This window comes from Microtus pennsylvanicus, chromosome 2 (genome assembly GCF_037038515.1).
Source record: "Microtus pennsylvanicus isolate mMicPen1 chromosome 2, mMicPen1.hap1, whole genome shotgun sequence".
Lineage (NCBI taxonomy): Eukaryota > Metazoa > Chordata > Mammalia > Rodentia > Cricetidae > Microtus > Microtus pennsylvanicus.
In genome coordinates this window covers 123,379,006-123,404,000 of record NC_134580.1, presented here as the reverse complement: position 1 = coordinate 123,404,000, position 24,995 = coordinate 123,379,006, and the positions used below count along the sequence as shown (strand labels likewise).

Sequence of the window (24,995 nt, the reverse complement as noted above, 5' to 3'; positions counted from 1 at the left end):
GCATCTGGATTCCTGAGCGAATCAGGTCTTCTCTGTTAGATACAGTTCCTGTCCTCATAGAAACTAGTCTCACTCATACATCACTAAACCCCTGATATTTTCATAAATCAGTTGAATAAAAGAACACCCTACAACAGTCAGTGCTAAAATAATGACTACCACTTGTATACCTACAAAACAGGAAATCCTGAGATCAACAGAACATAGATGTCATGTTGCAACAGGCAGATTCTGAATACGGCTGTCAAGGATTCCTAGAAAGCCTATGTTGCTCCTAAGAATGACAATAGTCATTGGTTGCTAAAGTGCTTGCTTAGTGCGCGTGATGCTCCGAATTTAATCCCTAGTACCACTCAGAAGCCAGCCGCTCGGGAGAAGAGGAGGCAGGCGGGAGGATTAGAAGTTCAAGGTCATCCTCCACTATATAGGAAGTTGGAGGCGAGCTTGGGTTGAAGACCTTGTCTCTAAATAAACCAATAAGCAAACAAGTGAGTACATCCATAGATAAGAGAGCAAAGGTGTTCTTCCCTTGTGGGCTGACGCTACTTTGTCCGGGGCCTTTTTCACCAAGGTCAGTTTATCAGCTACTAGGAGTCTACTGTTTGGTGGTGCTTTATTTTGGGCAGTAAAAATAATATGAAATTGAAAACTCATGTGAGTTTATAAAGATTTTAGATGCATTATTCTGAAGAACTTGTAAAAAATTTTACACAAAAGGGCCTTCTGTGGTAACCAGAGGAAGTCAGGTCTGTAGATCCCATGCTGTTAGCTCTATGACTTGGGCACTGCAGAGAGTGTGCCTCATGGAGTTGCAGTATTTTATTAGTCAGGTCTGCAAATCCAGGGAATATTATTCTGTGCAGATTAAGTGGCCCCATCCGTTTCTTTTCTTGAATAATCTTTAGAATTTTGAGACTGTTTCTAATTTCCCTTATATGTATAATTCTATGGCATTAACTCCAGTAATCAGGATCTTGTAAATGGCACAAACAATGTTGCCATCATAGAAAAATGGACAAAGGTTTGTTGAAAGTGGATAACCTCCCCAGCTGAGGTTTTTGCCTGGGTTGAGCAGGGCCCTGGGAAGAAGGAACCCGGTGGGAATGGTAACTGTACCACCCACCTCTCTGGCATTTAGTCCCTGATCACAGCAAAAATGCGTGATTCACAATATCAAGGGGGAGTGAGGGCGGGGCACCTAGGCGAGGGAAGGAAGGGGGACACACGAGCCCAGTGCATGTGACTGCAGGGATGTATTGGGAAGACGTGCTTGGTCACAGTGCCTGGAGCACTGTGGTGGTGGAGAGGGAGGGGAGGTTTGTCTGCAGAAGACCTCCACCAGAGACCCCCAAAAGTCCACAGACTGTTCCCTCTTTGAGGCCCCTGTCAAAGCTGCTTCTTCTATGACTCTCCATGTCTTCTTCTCCCCAAAGAAACTCAACAGACCAACCCACTTTCTCCAGCCTTTCACCTGGTCTGTGAGTGTTGTCCCCAAGCAGTCCTGACAGTCTTTCATGACCCTCACGGTTTCCTGCACATTGGTGCGGTGAGTGGTACCCCCTGTGCAGTTCTGACCTCTCTTAGGTGAATAAACAAATGAGAATACGGTATTGTTTTTTCTCATAAGGGAGTAAGACTAGCTTTATTGTTTTTTCTATTTCTGAAAATTTTTGTGAATATTTTTTAATTTTTGTTTTATTTATTCTTTTTCTTTTTTCCCTCCCTCCCTCCCTCCCTCCCTCCCTCCCTCCCTCCCTCCCTCCTTCCCTTCCTTTCTTCTTTTCTTTCCTTTTTTGAGACAGAGTTTCTTTTTAACAACCCTGACTGTCCTGGAAATAGAAATCACTTTGTAGACAAGGCTGGCTGAGATACACCTTCTAACTTCTGAATGCTGGGATTAAAGACCTGAACCACCACACCTGGCCATATTTATGATTTCTAATAATGATGTAAATGCAAACTTCTCTTTTCAGATAATGTGGATGCAAGCGATCTTAAGCAGTTTTTTGAGACCAACTACTCTCAGATATATTTCATCTTCTATGAAAATTTTATAACACTGGAAAATAGTTTGAAGTTAAAAGGTAAGCATTTCTACAACTATATTTTTTTGAGTATACAGGAGATTCCAGATATTACATTGTCTTGAGCCACAAGTTCTGCATTTTTAAACTTTCTCCCCAGGCTTTTAGACATCACTCTGGTGGGCTGGTTGACATCTTTGTTTCCCTTGAGTGTTCCCGCAAACAGGTGTTAATTGAACAGCAGATGGCTAAAGGGAAAATAGAAGGAACCGCAGAAGGCATGAATTCCAAAGGGACAAATTATTTAAAGAGCAGGGGAGAAAAATAATGCAATGGGCAGTTTAAAAAATCCAGATTTAAGATGAATTTGGTGGCACAAGCTATAACCCCAGAACTATGGAGGCAGAGACAGGAAAATCATGAGTTCAAGACTCACACATAGTGGCCTACATAGTGAGACCTTGCTACAAAAAGCCAGACACAATAAAACAACCCCAGCAGCAGAATCAAATTCCATTCAGGGGGATGTGAAATGAAGTCAGGTGTGTCCTTTACCCATACCTTCCATCCTTAGAGAGTTTTTTGTATTACAAATGAGTTTTGTCTGTATATGTTTTCCTATTTATGCCCATATATAAAATATTCTTTGGAAAGCAAACCAGCTATGGTAATTTGGGTGAAGGAACTGTGTAGCTGGGAAGCCAGACTATCCTCATCCTTCTTGCTGTTTCTCCTTGAGCATTATTTGACCTGTGCATGTTGGTTTCCTCCTGTCAGCAAGAAGCAGGTTAACAGATGCACTAGGATTTCAGCACAGAGCTTGGCACACAGCAGCTGATTAGTAAGGGCCATTATTGTCTTTGCCTTTCCATTTCATGTCATCTGTTTGGGAAATTAGGGGAAACAAATGGAAGTGTTTTTCCCGGTCTCTTACACCAACACGGCATATCATTCTGCTGCTAGAGTCCCCAACAAACATCAGCTGGTGCACATTAATGCCATTCAGTCTTGCCAGACTGCAGGGAAGTAGTTTCAGATCCTGCAGGCTAAGGGCTGAGTGCCACAAAGCTGCCCCCTTTAATGCCACTTGCAGGTTCTAGGTTGCTGCCTGTGCAGTGACAGACTGACCATAATTAAGAGTCTAATACTCTCTTCTTGGGGTGGGTTAATTTGCTAGAGGAGCTGGGAGAATGTAGGGAAACACCTTACCTGTTTATTACAAAATTTTAGTTCATTTACTGAGTTGCAGATGAATAATAGAGATTTTAAAGGGAGCCTATGAGCAGATAAAGCTGTGTGTGAAGTCTGGAAGGTCCTGATTACGGATTGCCATGGAGTTGGAGAATACTCTGCATGTACATGATACATTCTTCTTCACAATCTGGGAGCTTCCTTATCCAGAATGTCTTGGGTTTAGTGGAGGTTTCATTATGTAGGCATGATTGGTCACTCTATTAGCCACAGGGATGAACTCAGCCTGAAGGTTGTAGGTGGGTGGATGGAGCTGAAAGTAGAGTTTGAATGGAGAATAGCACTGCAGGTAGAGGGCACAGCCTGAGCAAAGGCAGTGTGCCTTTAGGGCATGTGTGGGGAATGTGTTTGTTTCTTTTTCTTGAAACTTAAGGTAATAGAAAGAAGTATGTAGGAAATCCTACCTTGAGCCTTGACTTCCAGGCTAGGGATTTGGGTCTTTGCTTTTAATTATATCCCATAAAAAACATTTACCTCTGAGACAACTTAAATGGTGAGTGAATAGGGCCCAGACGTGAGTTGGGGGACTGACTGGTGCTGTCACTCACGTGAGAGCTGCTAACACAGCAAGGTGGTGATTAAGGGAGGAGAAAGAGTTCCTGTGAGACTGGATACTTAGGAGAGGGAGAAGTCAAAGAACCTTTCAGGGTCCCAGTTTGACTTATGAGGTACAGTTGTAGCTTCAGAAACCTTCAAGGAGAACAATATTTGGGAGGCAAGAAGATGAAGGCAGCTATGACCAATCTGTATTTGAGGTTCTTGTGGAACACAGAAATAAATATTGGCTGGGCAGCAGAAATATAGGTTATCTGAGCTTGGGAGAAGGGGATAGAAGGCTGCTGTTGCCAAGGGAGAAAGTATATCAAGAAAAAGGGAGTCAGCAAATAAAGGGGAGAGAAATATATTAGTAGAAGGGTGTCAGGAAATTGTGTTGTCACAGAAGCCCAGGGGGGAGAGATTTCAAGGCATGCAAGATCAGAAAGCCTGATGATGCAGAAAGATGAGATGCAGTGGGATTAGGAAGTGAGAGCTCATGTCTGACATGAGATTTCTTAGTGAGGAACTGTCAACTTGACAGGTGGGCATGGAGCAGAGGGATGTAGAGCTGAGGAAAGCACCCAAGGAGCTGCCATGTGTAGACTGTGCTTTAACTGGTCACAGGGAGAGTTGTTATGGACTGTACCTGTAGGCAGTCCGGAGAGAGATAGCAGATATAGTGGGGCTTGGAGAAGGGGGTGGGGGTAAAGTGAACAGTAGAGAGACAGAGAGATGAGTTCAGAGTGGCTTTTTTTTGTCTAAAGAGAAAAGCTAGAGGATGAATGTTGACAAACTTTTTGGTTAGCAGGAAAGAAAAACTGAAGGGCTTCCTGAGGTACTCCAATTGCTGTGATCAAACAAGTGTGTGGAGGAGAAGGGCTATGGACCCAGGGTTCAGTGGGCTGGGGTATGCAGCAGGGGACTCAGAGTCTTACCAAGAGCTTGGGGCTTTAGCCTACATCAGATGACACAGTAGCCTGTGCCAGGGATGCCAGCGTGTGCTCTTTTTAAGGTGTTTCTCAGTTTCCATCTCCAATTAAGCTGGTATAAATCTTGAACTTAAGAAAATTTATTTTGGCTACAAGCGTAGATATACCAAATGTGAAATGATCTGTATTTACTTAGCTAGTTTTGCTCTACTCTATTTTGGTTTGGAGGAGAAAAGGGTCATGTTTTTTTGCAATCAAAATAACAATTAGCTGAGTGTGGTAGCTCAAGCCTTAACATCAGCATTCAGGCGGAAGCAGGGGGATGGATTTCTGTGAGTTCAAGGCCAGCCAGGTCTATATAGTGAGTTTGAAATTTGCCAAAGCTACCTAGTGAGACCTTGTTGCAATATACACACACACACCCCAAATAAAAACAAAATAGCAATGAAAAAATTAAAATATCAGATTTAAAAATAAGCCAACCATCAAAAGTTATTTTGTCATAACTTATTTTCCTTTTTTCTTTCCTTTTCTTTTTTCACCTTTTTTACATCCATTCTTTTAGAAAATTGTAGTATTTCAAAACTGTATCAGTTAGTTTGTGTAATATGAAAAATCACTCCCAAATTTAATGCCTTAAAACAACCACTATTCCATGTGTGGTTCTCTAGGTCTGCTGTGGAGTTTTTCTGGTTTAGTCTAGCTTCTGCTCCTTGGTCAGCTGTTTGAATGGCCTCACTCACGTGTCTTACAATTGACCAGAATGCCGTATTTCTCCATGTGGAGATTCATTATCCAGCAGGCGGGCCAGATTGAATTCCTTTACAGGATGGCCTCAGAGTCTCAGCATCAGCCAAAAATGCCTCACATCTGCTAGCGTCACATTGGTCAAAGGCTATCGTGAGGCAGTTCAGATTCAAGGGAAAGAGACATCTGTTTATGGTAGGGAAAAGACTGTGTCCCATTTTGGAAACTCTCCCAAAGATTCAGTGATAACCAATAGGAACAGTGGGAGGTTTTTGGAAGCTCTTGCTTTTAGTGCAGTCTGCATTGGAGTGCAAAAAGGAAAGTGAACCCCCCCTCCCCCAAAGAGAAGAAAAAAATGTTTACTAGGAATAATGAAATCACTTTATGGTAACTTCAGGTTTTCAGTTATTCAGGACAAAACCTTGAAGATGCTGGCTGTCTTCAGAATGTATCATTGGCCTGTCTCCTTGCCTACACTGATTATCCTTGTCTAGACTGGCACGAGCTTTAGGAAGGGTCTCCTCACTACTATTCTTGTGCTTTCTTCTACCCCGTTTCTTTTCAGAATAGTAGCTGAAGCCATGACTCACACAATCACTGTGAAAAGTCCTCAGTGGCTTTTCATTTTCAAATCACTGTAGTGACTTTATCTGATCTGTCTTCCTTTGCTGCACCTACTCTCTAAACTCATCTGCTCAAATCTTCCCCATCTTTGCTCTAGCCTCCAGGTCCTTCTGGCTGTTTTCCGATGTGCTCAGCGGCAGGAACTTTGTCTGGTCCACTCTCCCTGCCTGGGGTGGGACTCCCTCATATTTCTGTAGCGCTTGCTTCTTTGCCCGTTGTACATCTTTGCCTAGTTGTCGCTTTTCCAGCAAAGTATTTCCCAACTTCCCAAGTCAGAATTGCATATTGGTTTTAGTATTCCTCATTTGCTTTTGATCATGGGTTTCTTAACTTATTTATAGTTTGCCTTCTACTGTCAAAATGTAATCTTCCCCAGAGTAGGGAGTGTTGTTTGGTTGGTTTATTCCTTTGTCCCCTGGGCCCAGCAGAATTCCTGAGAAACAGACAGTTTTTAGTATTTGTAAATGAGAATTCAGTTAGGTCAGGAGCCTGCAACTGATAGCTTACTTGACTTTTGTTTTGTCCTTGTTGTTGAGACAGGGTTTTGCTGTGCAGCCTAGGCAGGCCTTGAGCGCTGGTGATTCTTGACCTCCCACACTAACAGTGTTACAGTCGTGAACCACCATGCCCCATTGGATTCATTGGATACAGTCATCTCCCTTCATTTATGTACAGCCTGTGGCAACACAGTCTGATAGTTGTAAGAGATCTAAAAAGCTTAAAATATTTACTATCTGCTGATTCTAGAGGTAGATGACTTAAGCTACATGCTTAGCACAGTGTTTGGGTCATATATAGACAATAAATGATAATTCCTGCTAGAGGCAGATAGTACAGTTTTTATATTGCCAATTAATATTATCAAAAAGGGCATTGCGGGGCTGTGAGTGTAGTTCAGTTGATAGAGTGCTTTCCTACCTGAGTTTGATTCCAGCACCACATAAATCTAAGTATGGTAGCACACCTTTTGTAATCTAATTTTAGTTCTTGGGAGGTAGAGGCAGGAGAATCCAAATTTCAAGGTCATCCTTAGCAACAATGATACCCTATCTCAAAAAAAGAAAAAAATGAAGCCTAAAATTGTGTAATGAAGGAGACAGATTCTTGTCTATAGATGTCATGCTCTGTGCTTGTTAATATTATCATGGTTTGCCCCACACGTTTTTCCCATAATTTGAGCTGGTGAGTACCTACTTAAGAAACAAACTTTAGAAAACATGGACGTTATAAGAGTAAGAGGTGGCTGTGGGTGACATGGACCCGATGTACCAACTCGGGGCCCTCTTTCTAGCAGTGCTCCCCCTGAGTGCCGGTAGTTAGTTCCTAATGCATGTCTGCAGCATGGGAGATGCCTTTTAGCATCATGTATGAGATTCTAAAGCTTAAGTGCTAGCATGTTGACTCATTTTTTTTTCTTAATTTCCAGGGAATAATAAGTCACAAAGGGAGGAGCTGGACTCCATCCTCTTTCTTTTTGAAGTAAGTTTTGGTACTATTATTATTTTTGCTACTTATTATTGTTATTATTTTAGCTTTTAAAATCCTTGTTAAAAATGCAATACTTTATTTGAGCCTTCATTTTACTTGAAGACGAATAGAAATGGCTGTACCTTGCCCTCTCCCTACTTTTACAACAGATACTGCTAAAAGTGTTCACATGATTTTTCTTTTAAAAAATGTACTAAAGTGTTGCTTGTGTGACCAACTAGATGTAAACATACTAGTTGGACGAGTAAACACATTCTAAATAGTAATAAGCTATTGCTGTCTTCCTTTCCATATGAACTTTCATGTGACTTTTACATAAATGTCCTATGTCCCCAAACTGCAGGTGATATATAGAAACTCAGTTTTCCACATATGTGTAATATTTTAAAATTTATGTGTATGGATGGGGGTGTGTTGCCTGCATTTGCGTCTGTGCACCAGATGTTCAGTGCCCTTGGAGGCTAGAAGAGGTGTCAGATTGCTGAGGATGGAGTTACAGATGATTGTTACCTGCCTGGTGTGTGCTGGGATTATACCTGGGTTCTCTTGAAGAGCAACTACTGATGGGGTTTTTGCATATCTATGTCTCTGTGTATATAGGTAGTCTTTAAAGCTGGAACGATGTTTGCCTGTGTGTTTTTTAATTAAATTAGATTTTATTTGGGTATATGTGCAGAATTGTGCTGCAGGCATACCCCACAGCAAGCATGTGAATGTCTGCTACAGTAAATTCTCTCCTTTCACCATGTGAGTCCCAGAGACTGAACTCGGGCTGTCAGGCTTGATAGAAGGGGCCTTTACCTGGTGAACCATTTTGCCAACCTCTTGGCAGTGCCTTTGCTTTTGAATGTTTTTGAGACAGGATCTCTTCATGTATCCTTAGCTGTCCTAGATCTATGTAGACCAGGCTGGTCTTGAACTTGAAGAGATGTGCTACCACGTCCAGCTTGTGGCAATTTTTTTGTGTGTGTGTTAAATATAAAATTCTTCTTGCTCAGTGTACTAGGCAGGTGCTAGATTATGAACACCAGAAGAACTAGACTCAGAAATGAATTACAAGTTCTTTCTTTTTAATTCTTTTTTTTTTTTGAGACAGGGTCTCTCTACATAGCCCCGGCTGTCCTAGAACTCTTTGTGTAGACAGGCTGGCCTTGAACTCACAGAGATCCACCTGCCTCAGCTAAAATTAAAGGTTGTGGCACTGTGCCTGGCTTATAAATGAATACATTACAAATGAAGAAAAACATTTACTTATTTGGTGTGTTTGTGTGCAGGTCAGAGGGCAGCTCTTGGGGGTGGGAGTTCTATCCTCTCACCAAGTGGGTTCTGGGAGCAAACTCAAGCACTTTTATAGACCCAACTACATAGTGGAGCCCTGGATTATAAGTTCTCAATGTTAGTTATTCATAGTTTGAAGCAATATGTGCATAGTTTGATCTAAGAAGAAAAACTGAAGCTGGGCAATGGTGGCGCACGCCTTTAATCTCAGCACTCAGGAGGCAGAGGCAGGTGGATCTCTGCGTTTGAGGCCAGCAAATTCATTTTTCCTCTTTTTGCAGATATCAGTTGCAGATAGCTTATTGGTTAGAGGTAATTCTAATATCCAAAGTACTTAGTAGTTTAAATCTCTTGGTTACCTTTCCCAATACAGTGGCTTCTTTTTCTTCATCTTTTTTTCCCCTCATTTTTGCTTCTGTTATAAACTCAATATGAATCACAGATTTAATTTCTCTTAAGCCTTTCTTTTTCTAGATGGATTTGTTTCAGCTTTTGACAGGAATTTGGGAGTAGTTTCAATTAGAATTCCTTTATATTCCTTTGAGGGTTACTAATGGGATCTCAGGTTGAATATCCAGAACTTCTGAGGGTAGGGCTCAGGGACTAGAAGGACCCGACATCTGTCCAGTACAGTGTTGGCATGAGAATACGCTCTTTGGCTTCTGCATTCTTCTTTGCTTGGAGATCACAGGTCTTTCTGCTACCCCTTTTCCTTTTCTTTTCTTGCTTCTGTCTCTTCTGCTGTTTTTGTTTGTTTATAGTTTCCCAGAGTTCTCAAAACCGTGCGCTGCTTTGAGAGTTATATTTGTTGTTGTTCCTTTTGACACTAGTTGTTCCAAAGGTAGGAAGCCTTCAGAGTTCTGAGTCCTAATCCTCCCACAAAGGAAGTCTGATGCCTTCTTTCCTGTCCAGAAATTCCTCACTAGGGAGGAAGCTATTAGTGATACATTACTATTTACAGAGAATTAGTTCCTTATATAGAAGAACAAATATATATTATTCAAAGCTTCATAAAACCTTCACTTTGCATATAAAATATGGGTGAATGATGCACTTGTATTTCTTTTGTTTATGTTGTATGCTCTGCTCTAGCTTTATAAGTAATTTGTGTGTTTCATTCTGGGCACTAAGCGACTTCATTGCTGCTTTCTACATTAGAAGTGGTTTATGAGGGCTCTGAGATGAATACTAAACCAACATGTAAATAATTGAGAAAGGCTCCTTTTAGAAGAGGTAGAGTTATTGATATGTTAAATTATAGAAGTGATCCTGTGCAGGACTATTCTATAAATAAGAAAAGGGTTGGAAGAAAGTCGAGAAGTAATAAAGTTATGGAGGGTGGACTGTGAGAGGGCCAAGTGCCAAGGCCAAGGGCCAAGTGCTGGGGCAGCTTTGGCAATGGAAGCAGTAGTTTTACAGCGTTGTCATCTGTTGGACAGTACAGTGTCTGGTGAAGTTAGTGATGAACAACTAAGGTTGGTAGCTCAGGTCATAAGTTCCAGGCTGTGGATGATTGTACAGAGATGAAATCTGTTTGCCTTTACCTCCAGTGGGATCACATGTCCCTCTGGAAGATGACCTGGCTAAGTGATACGTGCAATATCACTTAGGATTTCTGTTCCTGTTGATCCATGAAGATGATTCTCATCCTTTTTTAATATTTGTTTTATTGTTGGCAGAGACTACTTATTCATTCCTGGCTGTCCAGACCCGAGATAATCACACAGAAACTGTATTAATTACAACACTTTTTGGCTAATAGATAGCTTAAGTGTATTGCTAGCTAGTTCTTATTTCTTAAATTAACTCATTTCCATTATTTTATGTTTTACCATGAGGTTCGTGGTTTACCAAGGTTCTGACTGGCAACTTGCGTCTTTCTCCTTTGACAGCTACATGGCGTCTCTGCCTTTTTTTCTCCCAGCATTCAGCTTAGTTTTCCTGCCTAACTTTACTCTATCCTGCTATAGGACCAAAGCAGCTTTATTCATTAACAAAGCACATTCACAGCATACAGAGAGGAATCCCACATCATTTTATTGTTATTGTGGTTATGACTAAATTTTTATTCTATCACGGTTGGTTGTTTTTAATAGAGATGTAGGACCTTAAAACATGAATTTAATTGCCACCTTACATTGACTAGAACCTGTTTTATAAGGAACATTCTGTTTAATCCTTTCCTTCTGAAATAGATTATGTCTTTCTAGGTTGATTTGTGTGTGTGTGTGTGTGTGTGTGTGTGTGTGTGTGTGTGTGTTGCTGTTGGTGGTCACATGTAGGCTTTGACCTTTGAGTTACATTTCCAGTTTTTAAAGATTTTATTTTTAATATGTGTATATGTGTGTGTCTGTGTGGGTTTGTGCATGTGAGTGTAGTACCTGCAGAGGCTGGGAGAACACATCAGATCTGGAATTTTTACCAGATGTAGGTGCTAGGAACTGGACTCAGGTCTTCTGCAAGAGCAGTATGTATTCTTAACTGCTGAGCCATCTCTCCACCTACATTTCTAAGTTTTTATAGAAGAAAGGTTGGGAGGTCTGTGTAGTTAGGTACCTGTCTCAGATTGCATACTTACCAAGTCGTAGCCCAGGGGATTACCTGTGTTCATAACTCATTGCCATGTTGTGAGTTCTACCACTACCCCACACCTCTATTTGAAACATCCTACCATTGGAGAATCTGGATACTATTCTGTCTTCAAGCGGCATTCTGCAGAATATTTCTGTCAGCTCATGCCCATTCTTTAAAAATTCATTTATTTATTTATTTATTTTATATACAGTGTTCTTCCAGCACCAGATCTCATTACAGATGGTTGTGAGCCGCCATTTGGTTGCTGGGAATTGAACTCAGGACCTCTGAGAACAGGCAGTGCTCTTAACTGCTGAGCCATCTCTCCAGCCCCTCATGCCCATTCTTATTCATTCATTCATCAGACATATGGACAGTGTACATACTTCATGCCAGGCTCAGGTCTAACTATTGTCAATAGCAATAAGCAAGACAGATGGGGCCTCCAGTCCTTTGAAGCCTGTGCTAATATTCAGGGTAAGCTGAAAAGTTAATTGGGAAGAATGAACTTATATCAGAACTCCAGTAATGACCTTCTATGTCTCTTCTCTGTCTCTCCTTTGGTGGAAAGGGAGTCTGGTCTGGGAAGCAGTACTCAGGGTGACAAGTAGATGTTTGGGATTCACTCACTCCAGGCCTCCACAAGTGCATTCTCTTTCCTCTCCACTGATTTGGGGATGCTAGGTAGGCGTCAGGGTCTGCATTTGCAAAGCCTTGCCACACCCTGTCTTCAGGAGTCACTGTGTGATGAGCCTTGGGCTGCAGTGGGTTTTATATCCTACTTTAGCAGATTTCCAGGTGAGATTGTAGAGATATTGGGTTTAGCCTCTCATGGTTCTTCAAAGTAGGGGAAAAGACTTAATATAGACTTTCCTGATAGCAGTTAGGGGACTTGTCCCAGCATGGTGCCAGGAGCTCTGCAAGTAAGGTGAAACCAAAGACTGTCCTTCATTCCTGTGACACTGGGTGGATTTGAATTCCTCTCAGTAGCTGGAATGTTGATTTTATTGCTGTAATCTCTCCTTGGTGCTTGCATTTACTGGATACTGGGGACATATTTAAACAAAGGACCAAAGTCTTTTTCCCTGTTTTTTTTTTTTTTGTAGCATTGTTATTCTGATGTCTGCTTTTGTTTGTGAACTCAACAGACTAGATGGTAGAAAGAGTTTAAATGTTTAGTTTATTCTGGATATAATTTGCTTACTATATTGTCGTGTATTAATAATTTGAATTAGAGCACCAAAGTCTGAAGTGAAGGTGTCTGTTCCAGTGGATAAAGTAACCTCCACACTGCAGGCTACAGTCTCTCTTATGAATTGTGACCTAGAGGTGAGAAACTTGGGACCGGCCCAACAGTGTACTGAGTTACTGAGTTACCTTGGAGGAAGGAAACCTGGAGCAAGATGTTAGTGGAAGTTTGAAATTACATTCTTGTGATTGATTATCTGCTGTAGCACAGGTACCCTACCCATTCCAGCGTGGTAGCAGCTGACCTGTGGTAACCGACACCCTCAAAGAAGATCATGGAGATGACAGTTAGGAAATGCACACATGAATCCTTAGAAGGTAGTGGAAGAAAACACATCAAGACTTAATGACAGGGTATTCACAATAACAAGTGAGCATGCTGTGTTATGGTAGAACAGAGCACATCTTCTCTCTTTATGTTGATTTCACACTGATGCTGAGACATTGTTTGCATGAATTGGTTTCTTACATTCACTTAGAAGAGAGTTGTACGGATGCTTGCTGTATCGTAAATTAGAGAGTGACACCTAGTGTTTGATGTGCATGTGACACTGGATAGGAAGGAAAAGGGCTGACTTGAAGCCTTCCTTCCAGATAGCTGATCCTGCAGACCTGGGGCATTCGCTGAATGATCTTGACAGCATGGCTAATCCAAGCTAGGCTGCAAGTCTTTGGTACTCTCTAGAGTCATTGAGGGAAGCGTTTAAAATGTAAGTTTCTGGGGTGGTGAGAACCAAGTTACAGCATTTTATGTAAACTTGGTTATTTCTCTCTCATTGCTTATGCAGACTCTTTCAAAGTGATTTTTTTAAAATAAAAAATTGGCATGGAAAGGATAGCTAATTAGTTATTCTAGCACAAAAATAGGAGAGAGTGAAAGATGTGGTAGTTTTTAGCCAAACTCCAAAAGCCTGCATGAAATGGAGACTAACATAGCAGCTGTGGCCCCGACTGACACTTCTTAGGTGAGGTGCATATGTGCAAATAAGATTCTTCTGAGAGCTGGTATTTCTTCATGGCAAAGCCCACCTCTTATGACACAATTTCATGCTACTAAGTGGAGGACTTGTGAAATGTATCATATATCTGCTTCCAAGGTTTTCAGTGTTGCATGCTAATACGTAATGAAAGGTTTTTAAATTTATATGTTAGTACCTAATGGGAATGGTTTTGTGGTTTTGCATAGCTTGTGCTGATTGCTACCTTGGCCTCCCTGCAGAGCCTCTTGCTGTCTACTGGAGTATGTAAGTGTATGGTCTGTAGGGAGCAATCTCCTGTCCCCACCCTCTCCAGTGCTCTCATTGTTCGGGACTGTGATTGCACTCCCAGTGCTTTTTTAAGGGCCTCTTCATCAGACCTCTGCCTCCTCATTCCTGTCACCTGCCTTATTTTCGTCCCCATTGGAAACCTCTTGGAAGTCCTCAGACCAGCAGAGCAGCTTTCCAGGGGTAGGGTAGACACTGTTTAGTTTTTCTGAAATAGCCTTCTCTTGTAGTCTCACCTCTTTGTTTTCTTCAAGATCCTGTTCAAAGGTATTGCTGCCTTTCCCCCTTAGATTATAACTGTCAAGGCAGGGATGGTGTCTTTGGTCTCTCACACGGTGCCTGGCACAGAATGGGCACTTAACAAGAAAGTTAATTAATTAAACAGATAGTTTAAACCTGTATCCTGTGAGTGATCCATTTATTGAATTCATTGTTTTCTCGTGAGTACATCTGCATACATACCTCATGAGTAGTTTTGTGTTTTATTATCAGGTTTTGTGTGTTTAAAAGCCTTTTTTGATGAAGTTGGTCTTTCATAGGAGAATTTAACCAGCTTATACATAAACTTTTTGTGAAATAATCAACATTTTTACCTTTATCGTTGCTCTAGGAAGAATCACTGTTTTTTGGTTTGTGGAATATGCTTTGCAATTTGAAAAGTATAATTTATATTTTCTTTCATTCTGGTAATTATCTTTAAATTAACAAAACAATATCATTCATTTTTTATATACCTAGAAAAGGTGTTTAATAGTACCTTGCTTTTTCAACCCTCTATGTATTTTGTATTTCTCATTTCTCAGCATTTTAAACAATTTATATCCATGTTATTTTATTATATTATTTTTAGATGCTATTTCTCTTGTGTTAAGTGATTTGAAAAAAATATATTTTTATTAGCATATTTAATACCAGTTATGTAAATACAGCCCATTGCTATAGGATTTTTATTTCTACATTCTTATTAGAGAATTACTTTGATTAATATTTGTTGCTAGGATGTGAATTATGTACTTTGTTGAGGAAGGGAAGATAATATGACTGATGTAGCTCAGGAATACCTTTCCTTGAACTTCAGATATGTCTAAACATGTATAGTGACTACATAATTTTCAGATCACTGCACCCCTCTTCTTTGATGTGTATGTCTCAAGGTAGCCATAATTTGCTGCAGATCCATTTACCAGGAACTGTATGCATTGTTGTGTATCCTTGGTCTGCTTTGGGTTTCTGTTGTCCTCACATTCTGTCTGGGTTCTAATGCCTACTCAGTGGCTCGTGACCAGTTCATCACACTGTCCTTTGGAACTTACTGCTGATGAGAAGACCAAGGTCAGCCTGATTATTGTTGTTTGATGAATAAACTACATTTTTGGTTTGGTTTTCTCTAGTGCTTTTAGTTTTGTACTGACTTTATAGCTTTGCCCAGGCATTTTCCTTTGTCCTTTTCCATGGTTCTGGGGAGTTTTGTGGTGTACAATGTCGTGGCACATGGATAATCTGCAGTAGTCTGGATTCATGCTATCCATCTTCATGTAGTTAATGTTTTCTAATTTCAGAAGATTATTTAATGATACATCTATTTTTTACTTTATACATTAATTTTCCTAAGTTTTCATCCTCTCTTCAATATTCACTTGAGTCTTTAAGAAAGTGAATCAGAAATGCTAAAACCAAATTATCAATTTATTTATTTATTTGTTTGTTTGTTTTTGAGGAAGCATTTCCATTTTTCTGTAGGATTGTTTCCTTTTTGGAACCATTGTTCCAGCTACATTGTACTTTCTTGGGATAAAGTCACCCTGCATGCCTTTTTACTTCTGTCTTAGTTAGGGTTTACTCCTGCTGTGAAGAGACACTATGACCACAGCAACTCTGATAAAGAAAGCATTTCATTGATGGTGGCGGCTTCCAGTTTCAGAGGTCCAGTCTATTATGACCATGAAGGGGGGCATGGCAGCGTGCAGGCAGGTGTGATGCTGAAGCTGAGAGTGCTGTATCTTACAGGCAATGGGAAGTCAATTGACTGTCACACTGAGGGAAGCTTAGGAAAAGATACCTCAAAGCCTGACCCTACAGTGACACATTTCTTCCAACAAGGCCATACTTCCTAATCGTGCTACTCCCTTTGCGGGCTATTTTCTTTCAAACTACCATAGCCGCTTTATGTAAATTTAAGTAAACAATAATCTTTCTTATATGATAACCTTTGCCTTTATAGGTCTTCACTGATATGTCTTACTTTAAAAAATTATGTTCTATATTTATTTTAGATATCTTATTGAAATTTAACTCGTGTTTTTTCCTAAGCTAAGAAAATTATTGTGTCTTAAGCATTGGCTATTATCCTGAGCATAGGAAACCTTAAAGTCCACCCACACAATGACACACTTCCTCCAACAAGGCCATACCCACTCCAGCAAAGCTACACCTCCTAATAGTCATACTCCCTATGGAATTACGGGGGACAACTACATTCAGATTACCATACTTACCACGTTAGGGTATTGTTCTCTTCTTTGTGCATGTGTGTGTGCACCTCCCCTGTATTCAGCATATCCATCTTATTTTTAAGATTATTTGTTCATGTTAGCTCTGTCTCACTTGAATTTAAAAGTTCTAAACAAGTGTGTGTGTGTTTTGTGCATGCACGCACAGGTGTGTGTGTGTGTGTGTGTTTGTCTGTGTATACTAAAACTAGAATTCCTTTGATTTTCTTTTGTAATTTTTCACTTATCTATTTGTTCTTGTCAATGATTATTAGGAAATATTGTGTGCTAGGCACTGGTCCTGATGTTGGGGATAGTAAATGTATCACTAAAGTGTGGGTCCTTTCTCCCAGGGAATCCCAGGTATAATGGCAGAGTGGGCCTTATGCCTATCTACCTGAGAAATATGCTGGTAGAGGATCTTTTTGAAGTGGTCTTATTCCAGGAAGTGAATTTTCAGTTTGGTGTTTACAGTGGCAGTATGGATATGACAGTATGGAGCTAGTTTTCCTTACTCCACACACTGACAGATTAAGTAGTAGAAGGGATTTCTGGTATAAAAAAACCCAGCATTTTTTTTAAAAGCTAAAATATTTTTATTTTATGTTTCGGGCTGGGGTTACTTAGTTTGTTTGTTTGTTTGTTCATTCATTCAGTCATTTAATAGCCCAGCCACAGCCTCTCCTTTCTCCTCTCCTCCCACTCTCTCCCCTCTGCCCTCCCCAGACCACCCCTCCTCTGTATTTGCTCAGAAAGGGACAGGCCTTCTGTGGGCATCAGCAAAGCTCAGCATAGCAAGCTGCCCTAAGAACAAGCACCTCCCCTGTATTCAGCATATTCATCTTATTTTTAAGATTATTTGTTCATGTTAGCTCTGTCTCACTTGAATTTAAAGGTTCTAAACAAGTATTAATGACCAGTGAAGATCGTCTGTCTATGTAAGAGTTGAGTTATTTTTAGTAACTGGTGAGAATCCACCAGACAGTAGCAAAAAAGTTGTCTGTCTTTAGGTTGACGTGGAAGCATGGTGTGGTGTGCTTGTGGGCTCTATGTGCGTGGGTCCTTCTGAAGCCAGGCACCTGCAGAATGCTCTTGTGAAAAGACCACCAATTCTCATTCTAAGTTTTCTGCACATTGTTGCTCCCAAGGTCATGAAGCTGAGATGTCTGTTCTCTTAAAGGAAGTCTTCTGTTTTCTGCCAGGGCAGCATCTTCTGTGTGCACACTTCGTGCCCTGTAGCTGGCCTGGGGAAGGCTTGCTCCCAGGCTCTCCAGTCTCACATTGAACGGGTTTAGTTGGTTGTTTCAGGTAGATTAACTGGTATGTATTAATATGTAATATCTTCCTCATTCTTCACTGCCATGCTTTCCATGTAGACTTGCAGTCAAGTGTGAATCAGCTTGAATATACTGCAATCATCTGGTAATAATTTTGGGAAAAAAGTTTCCCATCTAAACTAAATGAAGACCGGAGTTTTAAAGTTCACTGTGGCATCTTGTATGAACTCCGACTTACGTTTCATATTATTCCTGGTCATGCAGTGGGTTCTGAAGAAAAAGTAGCTGTGGATAATCAGTTAAAAGAACGGCAGATTCCCTGATGTGCTGATCGGTAGTAATACCTAATTTCGATTTTGAGTGTGCTGTAATGGATTACCATATAGATGCAGCTGAGACTGAGCATTAAACAGAGTCATGTGTTTTCCAGAAAAAGTAATATTTATTCACACTGTGTGGCTTTCTTGAAATATTTTTTTATTTTATTCTCCAGTGAAACTACAAACAGGATGTCAATAGCTTATGTAGCATTCACAGCAGTGTAGCTTAGAGTATCAGCTGCAGTACAAGAAATGCCAGATTGCATTTGCCTCACCAAAAGTAGGCTTCATCTGGGACATCTGAGGCACAGGCTTAGCATTTAGACTAGGTAGTGGTGTTTGGCTTTATATTTATTGACCCACATAGGATTTAATCCATAAAAACCAGCCATCACAATGTTATTACAGAAAGAAGTGACAGTGAGGGATTGTTTCAGTCTCTGAATTGTTGTATTAAATTCTGTCATTTGGGGATATATTGTTTTTAAAAAATTATGTTGTTTATGTGTGTGTGTGTGCGCAAGTGTTTGTGTGAGTACATGTACCACGGACAGAGGACAACTTGTGGAACTCAATACTCTTCTTCCATCATGTAAGTCCTGGAATTGAACTCAGGCTGCAGGGCTTGGTGGGAAATGCATGTATCCATTAATGCATCTCACAGGTGCTTTTTAGGAACATTATTACCTCAGGTATTAGACATGATGTGTTATATCTAAACCTTAGAGTTTATTTCTTAATATCTTTAAAGTTGGCTGATTTTATAAATTGAATAATTTTGAGAAATAACAGTGATTGTCTTGACTTTAAGTATATTGGAGATGATTTTTGTGGCAAACTTGGACAGTATGCAGACATCTTTATGCCCATCTACTTGATATACTTATATATTTTCTGTTTTCTCATATAATATATACATATATATGCACACATATATATGCTTACATAAATACACGCACACATATATAAATATGTTTGAGAAAGGATTTCTTTGTGTAGCCCTGGCCATTCTGGAACTTGTTCATTAGATCAGGCTAGCCTCCTACTTAGAGATCTGCTTGCTTCTGCCTCCTAAGTGCTTAGATTAAAGGCATGTGCCACTACTGCTTGGGGGACATCTGGGCTCCTGAAGTGGGACACACTTCTTCAGCGTTTCAGCCTTTTCATCTGATGAGAATGACTAGTTAATAATTTAAATATTACTGTGCACATAAAAAGATGTATTGCTCAGATTCTTCTACAAGAATTTGCCACCTACTACAAGAGTGGCATCAACTGGTACCCTTGGCTGTTAGTGCCTTCAGCTTTCCAGCCCTGGTTATACTTTTCTTTCCATGAGCCTGGAACATAGAGTCTCAATTCTATTTGTCTGGGACTTTGCCTTAGAGCTCCCTCTCAGCTGGCAATGGCTCCCCTGCTCATCCTGTTTTCTTCCCATTTCTTCCCTGGTGCTCCTCTTCTCTCAATTGTTTCTAATAACCCCATTGTAACATATTTTTCCAAAGACCTTATCTTGCAAAGATTACTATTAATTTATTACCAAAGACACTGACTGACCTTGGCCCTCCTGTGGGTATAGCTGGCTCTTGAGTTGTTGGTTTGGCAGCAGCCTAGACATGGCATCCTTCATGTTAGTCCAGTTCCAGAGTTGCTGGTACAGATGATGCTTTCCAGCTGGCTGTGGTTATTTCTCTCTGTAGGCTCCCAGGTATTGTATTCCAGGGTGTGGCAGGGCATGGGTGTGTGTGGGTACAAGGGGCATTAACGATTATGTCCTTTTGTTAGGACAAGGCTCATGTGAGTTTTTGTTGTCATCCTCTAAAGCAGGACTTCCCAAACCTTTTCTATTCATGATCCCCTTTTGTCAGAGAAATTTGTACTCTACCTTGGGTATATAGGAATAAAATGGGTATCTCAATGAAACATTTTGTGATAATAGATCACAAAGAAACTTATTTTAAAATAATCGTTTGTTATACATGTAGTTTTGCCATTTATTAGAGATGGAATCATGTTTGCATAATGATAAGACAGATGTGCTCATTTTTACCTTAAGAATTAGATTTTAACAAAATATTTGAAGTAAGATAGAGTCTTCAGTTTTTCACAGTTGATCACTGTTTTTACTTTATGTCTGCATAAGTGCATACTGTAACGTAGCAGAAATGCAGTAAGGCCATTTCAGAAATTGCTAGGAATTCTGTCCTAATCTTGTGCCAAAATTCATATAATGATTTTGAACTTAACCAACAGTTTAAAGAATCAAGCTCATCAATGCAATAGAAACCAAAGATGCACAAATTTAATGCTTATGTTCTGAGGAATGTTTGTGGGAAAATAGTGAAAATCTTTGATGCCCATAATTAAACCATTATGTTTCCATAGGAGCAAAAAACTTTGTGTACTTGTAAAAGCACTACAATTCATAAACATACAATAGACTCAGATCTGAGCTGTAGGGTTTCGGGTAGCATTTGCTGGCATTGCATGCAAAGTACAGAGTGTGTGTGTTGTGTATTTTGAACCAAGTCTGCAATAAAGTTGTGCAGTGCATCTTGGTCAAGCACTGCTAGCAATACCTTAGATTCATTACATGTTTGATTTTGGATTAATTTTTGGTTGTTGCTTGTTCAGAAACCTTGTACTTTTGCCAACGTTTCGTAACTCCTATACTGTTAGGTGATGTTATTTGGAATTGCACCTTGTAGTTTAAGAAACTGGATTATAGAGAACTGACTTTTTAGGGATGAGATGTGGCTCAGTGGGAGATCACTTACATAGCAACTGTGAGACTGTCAGTGGTAATAACTGACTTCCACATCTTCTGATTCCATTTTAAATGTATTTTATTTTTAAAGCTGTGCATGGTGGCCTATACCTTCAATCCTAGCACTCAGGGGGCAGAAGCAGGTCGGTTGCTGTGAGTTCAAGGTCAGCCTGATATACATAGGACAGCCAGGGCCACATAGAGATACTGTCTAAAAAAAAATTATGTATGTGTATATGTATGTCTGTATTAGTTAGGGTTTCTATTACTGTGAAGAGACACCATGACCACAGCAACTCTTATAAAGGAAAACCTTTAAATGGAGTGACTCACTTATAGTTCAGAGGTTTGTTCTGTTATTGTCACACTGGAAAACAAGGCAGCATGCAGTCAGACATGGTGCTAGAGAAGGAGCTGAGAGTTCTTACATCTTGACTCACAGGCAACAAGAAGTGGTCTGTGACACTGTGCGTGGCTTGAGCATATATGAGACCGCAAAGCCCACCCCCACAGTTTCACACTTCCTCCAACAAGGCCATACTTACTCTAACAAAGCTATACCTCCTAATAGTACCACTCTGTATGAGTTTATGGGGGGCCAATTACATTAAACACATTGTAGTGTCTGTGTATGATGTTTGTGTGTGTGTTTAAGTGTTCATTTTTGTATGCTTTTATGTGTGACTACAGGTATGCACATGCCACAGTGTGCACCTGGAAGTCAATGGACAGTTGCTGGTTCTTGCTTTCTTCCTAGTTTGAGGCAGGCTCTCCTGTTGTTCACAACTGCTTATAGCAAGATAACTTCCGGAGATTCTGCTTGCCTCCCATATCCTTGTAAGAATGCTGGGATTATAGACTCATGCATCTGCGGGATGCAAGAATAGGAATTTCAACTCACAATGATAATGTATTACTAATGCTAATAGATATATTTTAACTATTTGCAGTTTTCTATATTAAAAGAAAAGTAGTTGCGAGGACAATGAATTGGCTTAGTGGGCAAAGGTACTTGCTGCCAGCCTGACAACTTACTCCAATCTCTGTTAGCCACTGTGTAAAGAGAAAACTGATCCCCATGGTTGTTCTCCAAATATTTTAACTAGTTATATTAAAAATAAAAGGAATCTTATAATTTAAGTATAATTTACCACAATGTATTCTAGAGTGGGGGTTTGAGGAAGGTCATTCTCATCGATTTGGGCTTTAGTTTTTTTTCTTTCGTAAGCATAATAAAATCTTTAAAGTTGGTTGGGAATTCATAAATGAATATAATATATTTTGATTAAATCCATTCCATTTTCAAATTCTCCTCCAACTCGTACCTTTCACCTCTCAACCTTGTGTACTCTGTTTTTAAATCCATGGATCATGTAGTGTTTCTTGAATGAGCGTGGACATAGGACCATCCATTGGAGCATAAGTAGTCTCCAGGAACCATATCCCTGAAGAGCAGCTGACTCTCCCTCGCTCAACAGCCAGCTTTTGGTAATGAGGACTACTTTATTAGCCCAGTCTTCTTTTTCTTCTGAAATTTATTTGTTGTCCACTAATGGATGCTTTCATAAGTACAATCCTAAAACTGGCCAGGCAGTGGTGGCACAGGTTTTTAATCCCAGAACTCGGGAGGCAGAGACAAGAGTATCTCTGTGAGTTCGAGGCCAGCCTGGTCTACAAGAGCTAGTTTCAGGACAGGCTCCAAATCTTCAGAGAAACCCTGTCTCAAAACAACAACAACAATAACAACAACAACAACAGACCTACTTGTAGGCATTAACTTTATGAGATTCTTACATACATATTAAATTTATATTTATATCATACTTATTTATTTATTTGTGTGTTGAGGGGGAGGTGAGTAATATGGGTCTATCACAAAAATTTACTTAATTTTTAAAAAATTTTTATTTTGTAGAAAATACTGCAGTTTCTACCTGAACGAATTTTCTTTCGATGGCATTACCAGAGTATAGGTAAGATGAAAGCAAACAATGTATTAGTGATATGAATTTCTACCAGTTGAGGTCCCGACAATGCTTCATATAACTAATACTATCAAAGTAGCGTATAGAAAGAATTAAAGGTATGGTAATTTAAATCAAGTCCAACTTGGACTTTGTAGGAAAATCTCTCACCACCACCACTGATTGAGTACAGAGAATAAGTGATTGGAGTGTTCAGCCCTAAATGCATCATTTATACCATATCTCTCCCACGAAAGGCACAGGAAATAGCTTGTAAGAGGGCATGGAAGGAGTGTAAGAGTCAGAAGTGGAGGAGGGCTGTTGTAGTCACGAACTCACAGTGACTGCAGCTGCCTGCACAAGACCTGCAAAGATCAAGTCTGTTAATATTATAGGATGGATGAAGCAGGGGGTTAAAGAAAGCAAAGGTGCTATAGTGGGAGGGGTCCAGCAGGTAGTGGGAAAAGAGATTGTATAGGTGTATTAAAATTTCAGTTAATAAATTAAAAAAACTTAAATGTTATTTTAAATGTGCCCTTTGAGGTATAGTCCACGGGCTCCCCAGGAACATGCTAAGGATGCACTATTTCAGATTTCAGTCTGACCTACTGAGGAGCATGGTGGTCTTCTAACAAGAGACACAAAAGGATTCCTGTGCACATCAAGTTGAGAAGCACTGATTTATTTTCTTAAATAATTGTACATTATTCCTTACCAAAAAATTATTCTTTAAGCCTGCATTATTGATACAATATTTCTGTGTTTGAATGCTTTAAGATGTGGCAGCCAGAGGGAACTTGAAATTAAGCAAGTAACATCGCTGTCCTTTCTGCCCAGCTCTTTACATCTGACGGCACAGTTGCAATTTAAAATGCCCCATTCCAGGGAACCCACTGTGAATTCTGCATGTTCTTTATAAAGAGTTCCTGCTTCCGTCCTACCTGTAAGACTGGCCCTTGATACGTTTTTCTTCTTTACCCGTTGGCTACACTGGAGGAAACCATAACCCTTGGAATGGAATCTTCTTTATTTGATAATTTCTTTCACTAGTTATTGAGGGAGAGACAAACCTTTGGGGGCAGAAACAAAGAGCATGTCACCATTCCTGCTTTGGATGGGCCTCTCACCCTGTGGATAGATGAGAAAAGTAATTACACTGAATTGTTGCTGTGATGGGACTGTAGTGTAAGGGAGAAGAAAGGTAGATGTGTCTACCCAGGAGAAGTTGAGGGGACCCTTCAAGAGTAGTCCCTTCCACCTCAGCCTTGAAAGGTGAGCAGGGCTTCCTGGCCTGAAAAAAGATAGCATCATCAGTAGATAGTCCAAAATTCAGAGTTCTAATTTTAATTTAAGATTATTTCTATGAAAACAGGTAATAAGCTCTTACAGAAACTGAATTTGAGATTTGTGTTACAAATTTAAATTTAAAGAATATAAAGCATGTACACTAAATACAACCACGGAACTTAGTGACTGAATCTTAATTCTGAGAGAGCTTCTTAATCTTTAAATCTTTCAAATAAGCAGAAAAAAAATCCCTTATGTCTGAGAAGGTTTGCCCTAGCACTTCTTGAAGCTTTGCAATTACATATTTAAAATAGATAAAAAAAAGTAAAACTGAAAAATATCACCTAAAGAGGTACCCTGAGGACTTGTGAGATTCTGTGGTGTGGTAATGAGAGTAACTGTGTGCAGCATTTTTGGCTGTTCAGGTAGCATCATCATGGCCAGGATGAGCTAACCAGGGGACCCTACTTATCTAAGTTCGTGAGGGAGTGGCTATAAGTCATGCTCCCGTGAGCATGGAGCCAATTCTCTTGGTTAAGCAACAGCCCCACAGCTTGGCCTTTCTTTCACCTTGGTCATCTGAAACCTTACTTTTCTTGGAGACACTTCTGTGTCAGGATCATGGAGATGAGGTCATGGCCTTTCTTTATGTAGTTCTAATTCCAGAAATGGTTCAGCACCCCTCCCTCTCCTTGGACTGTGCCAGCTCGGTACAATGTTGTCTCATCTTTCTTTTTCTTCATGGTCTCGTTCTTTCCCAGTCCTTCTCCTTGTTGCCCATAAGCTCATTGCCCCTCTCCTCCATCCTCAAGCGGCTTCCTGACTTTTTTTTTTTTATCAAATAGTTGTCTGATCACAAGTCTCCATCCTGCTGGTCTCTTCTTACCTACTCACTTCTAGGTCACCTGTTCTGATTTTTATTATTT

At 40.1% G+C, this 24,995-nt stretch overlaps 1 protein-coding gene across 7 annotated transcripts in view; it reads left to right on the top strand.

Annotated features, from left to right (window-relative positions):
• Positions 1 to 24,995, top strand: part of Ralgapa2 (Ral GTPase activating protein catalytic subunit alpha 2) — a 257,852-nt gene that overhangs the window by 25,482 nt on the left and 207,375 nt on the right. For all 7 annotated transcript variants that reach the window (XR_012909718.1, XM_075962383.1, XM_075962381.1 and 4 more), the window contains exons 2-4: positions 1,974 to 2,084; positions 7,539 to 7,591; positions 22,734 to 22,791. Coding sequence is in view for 6 of the 7 variants with exons in the window: in XM_075962383.1 (XP_075818498.1) it covers positions 1,974 to 2,084; positions 7,539 to 7,591; positions 22,734 to 22,791 (222 nt within the window). In the remaining variant the exon portion in view is untranslated. The remainder of the gene's footprint in view (positions 1 to 1,973; positions 2,085 to 7,538; positions 7,592 to 22,733; positions 22,792 to 24,995) is intronic.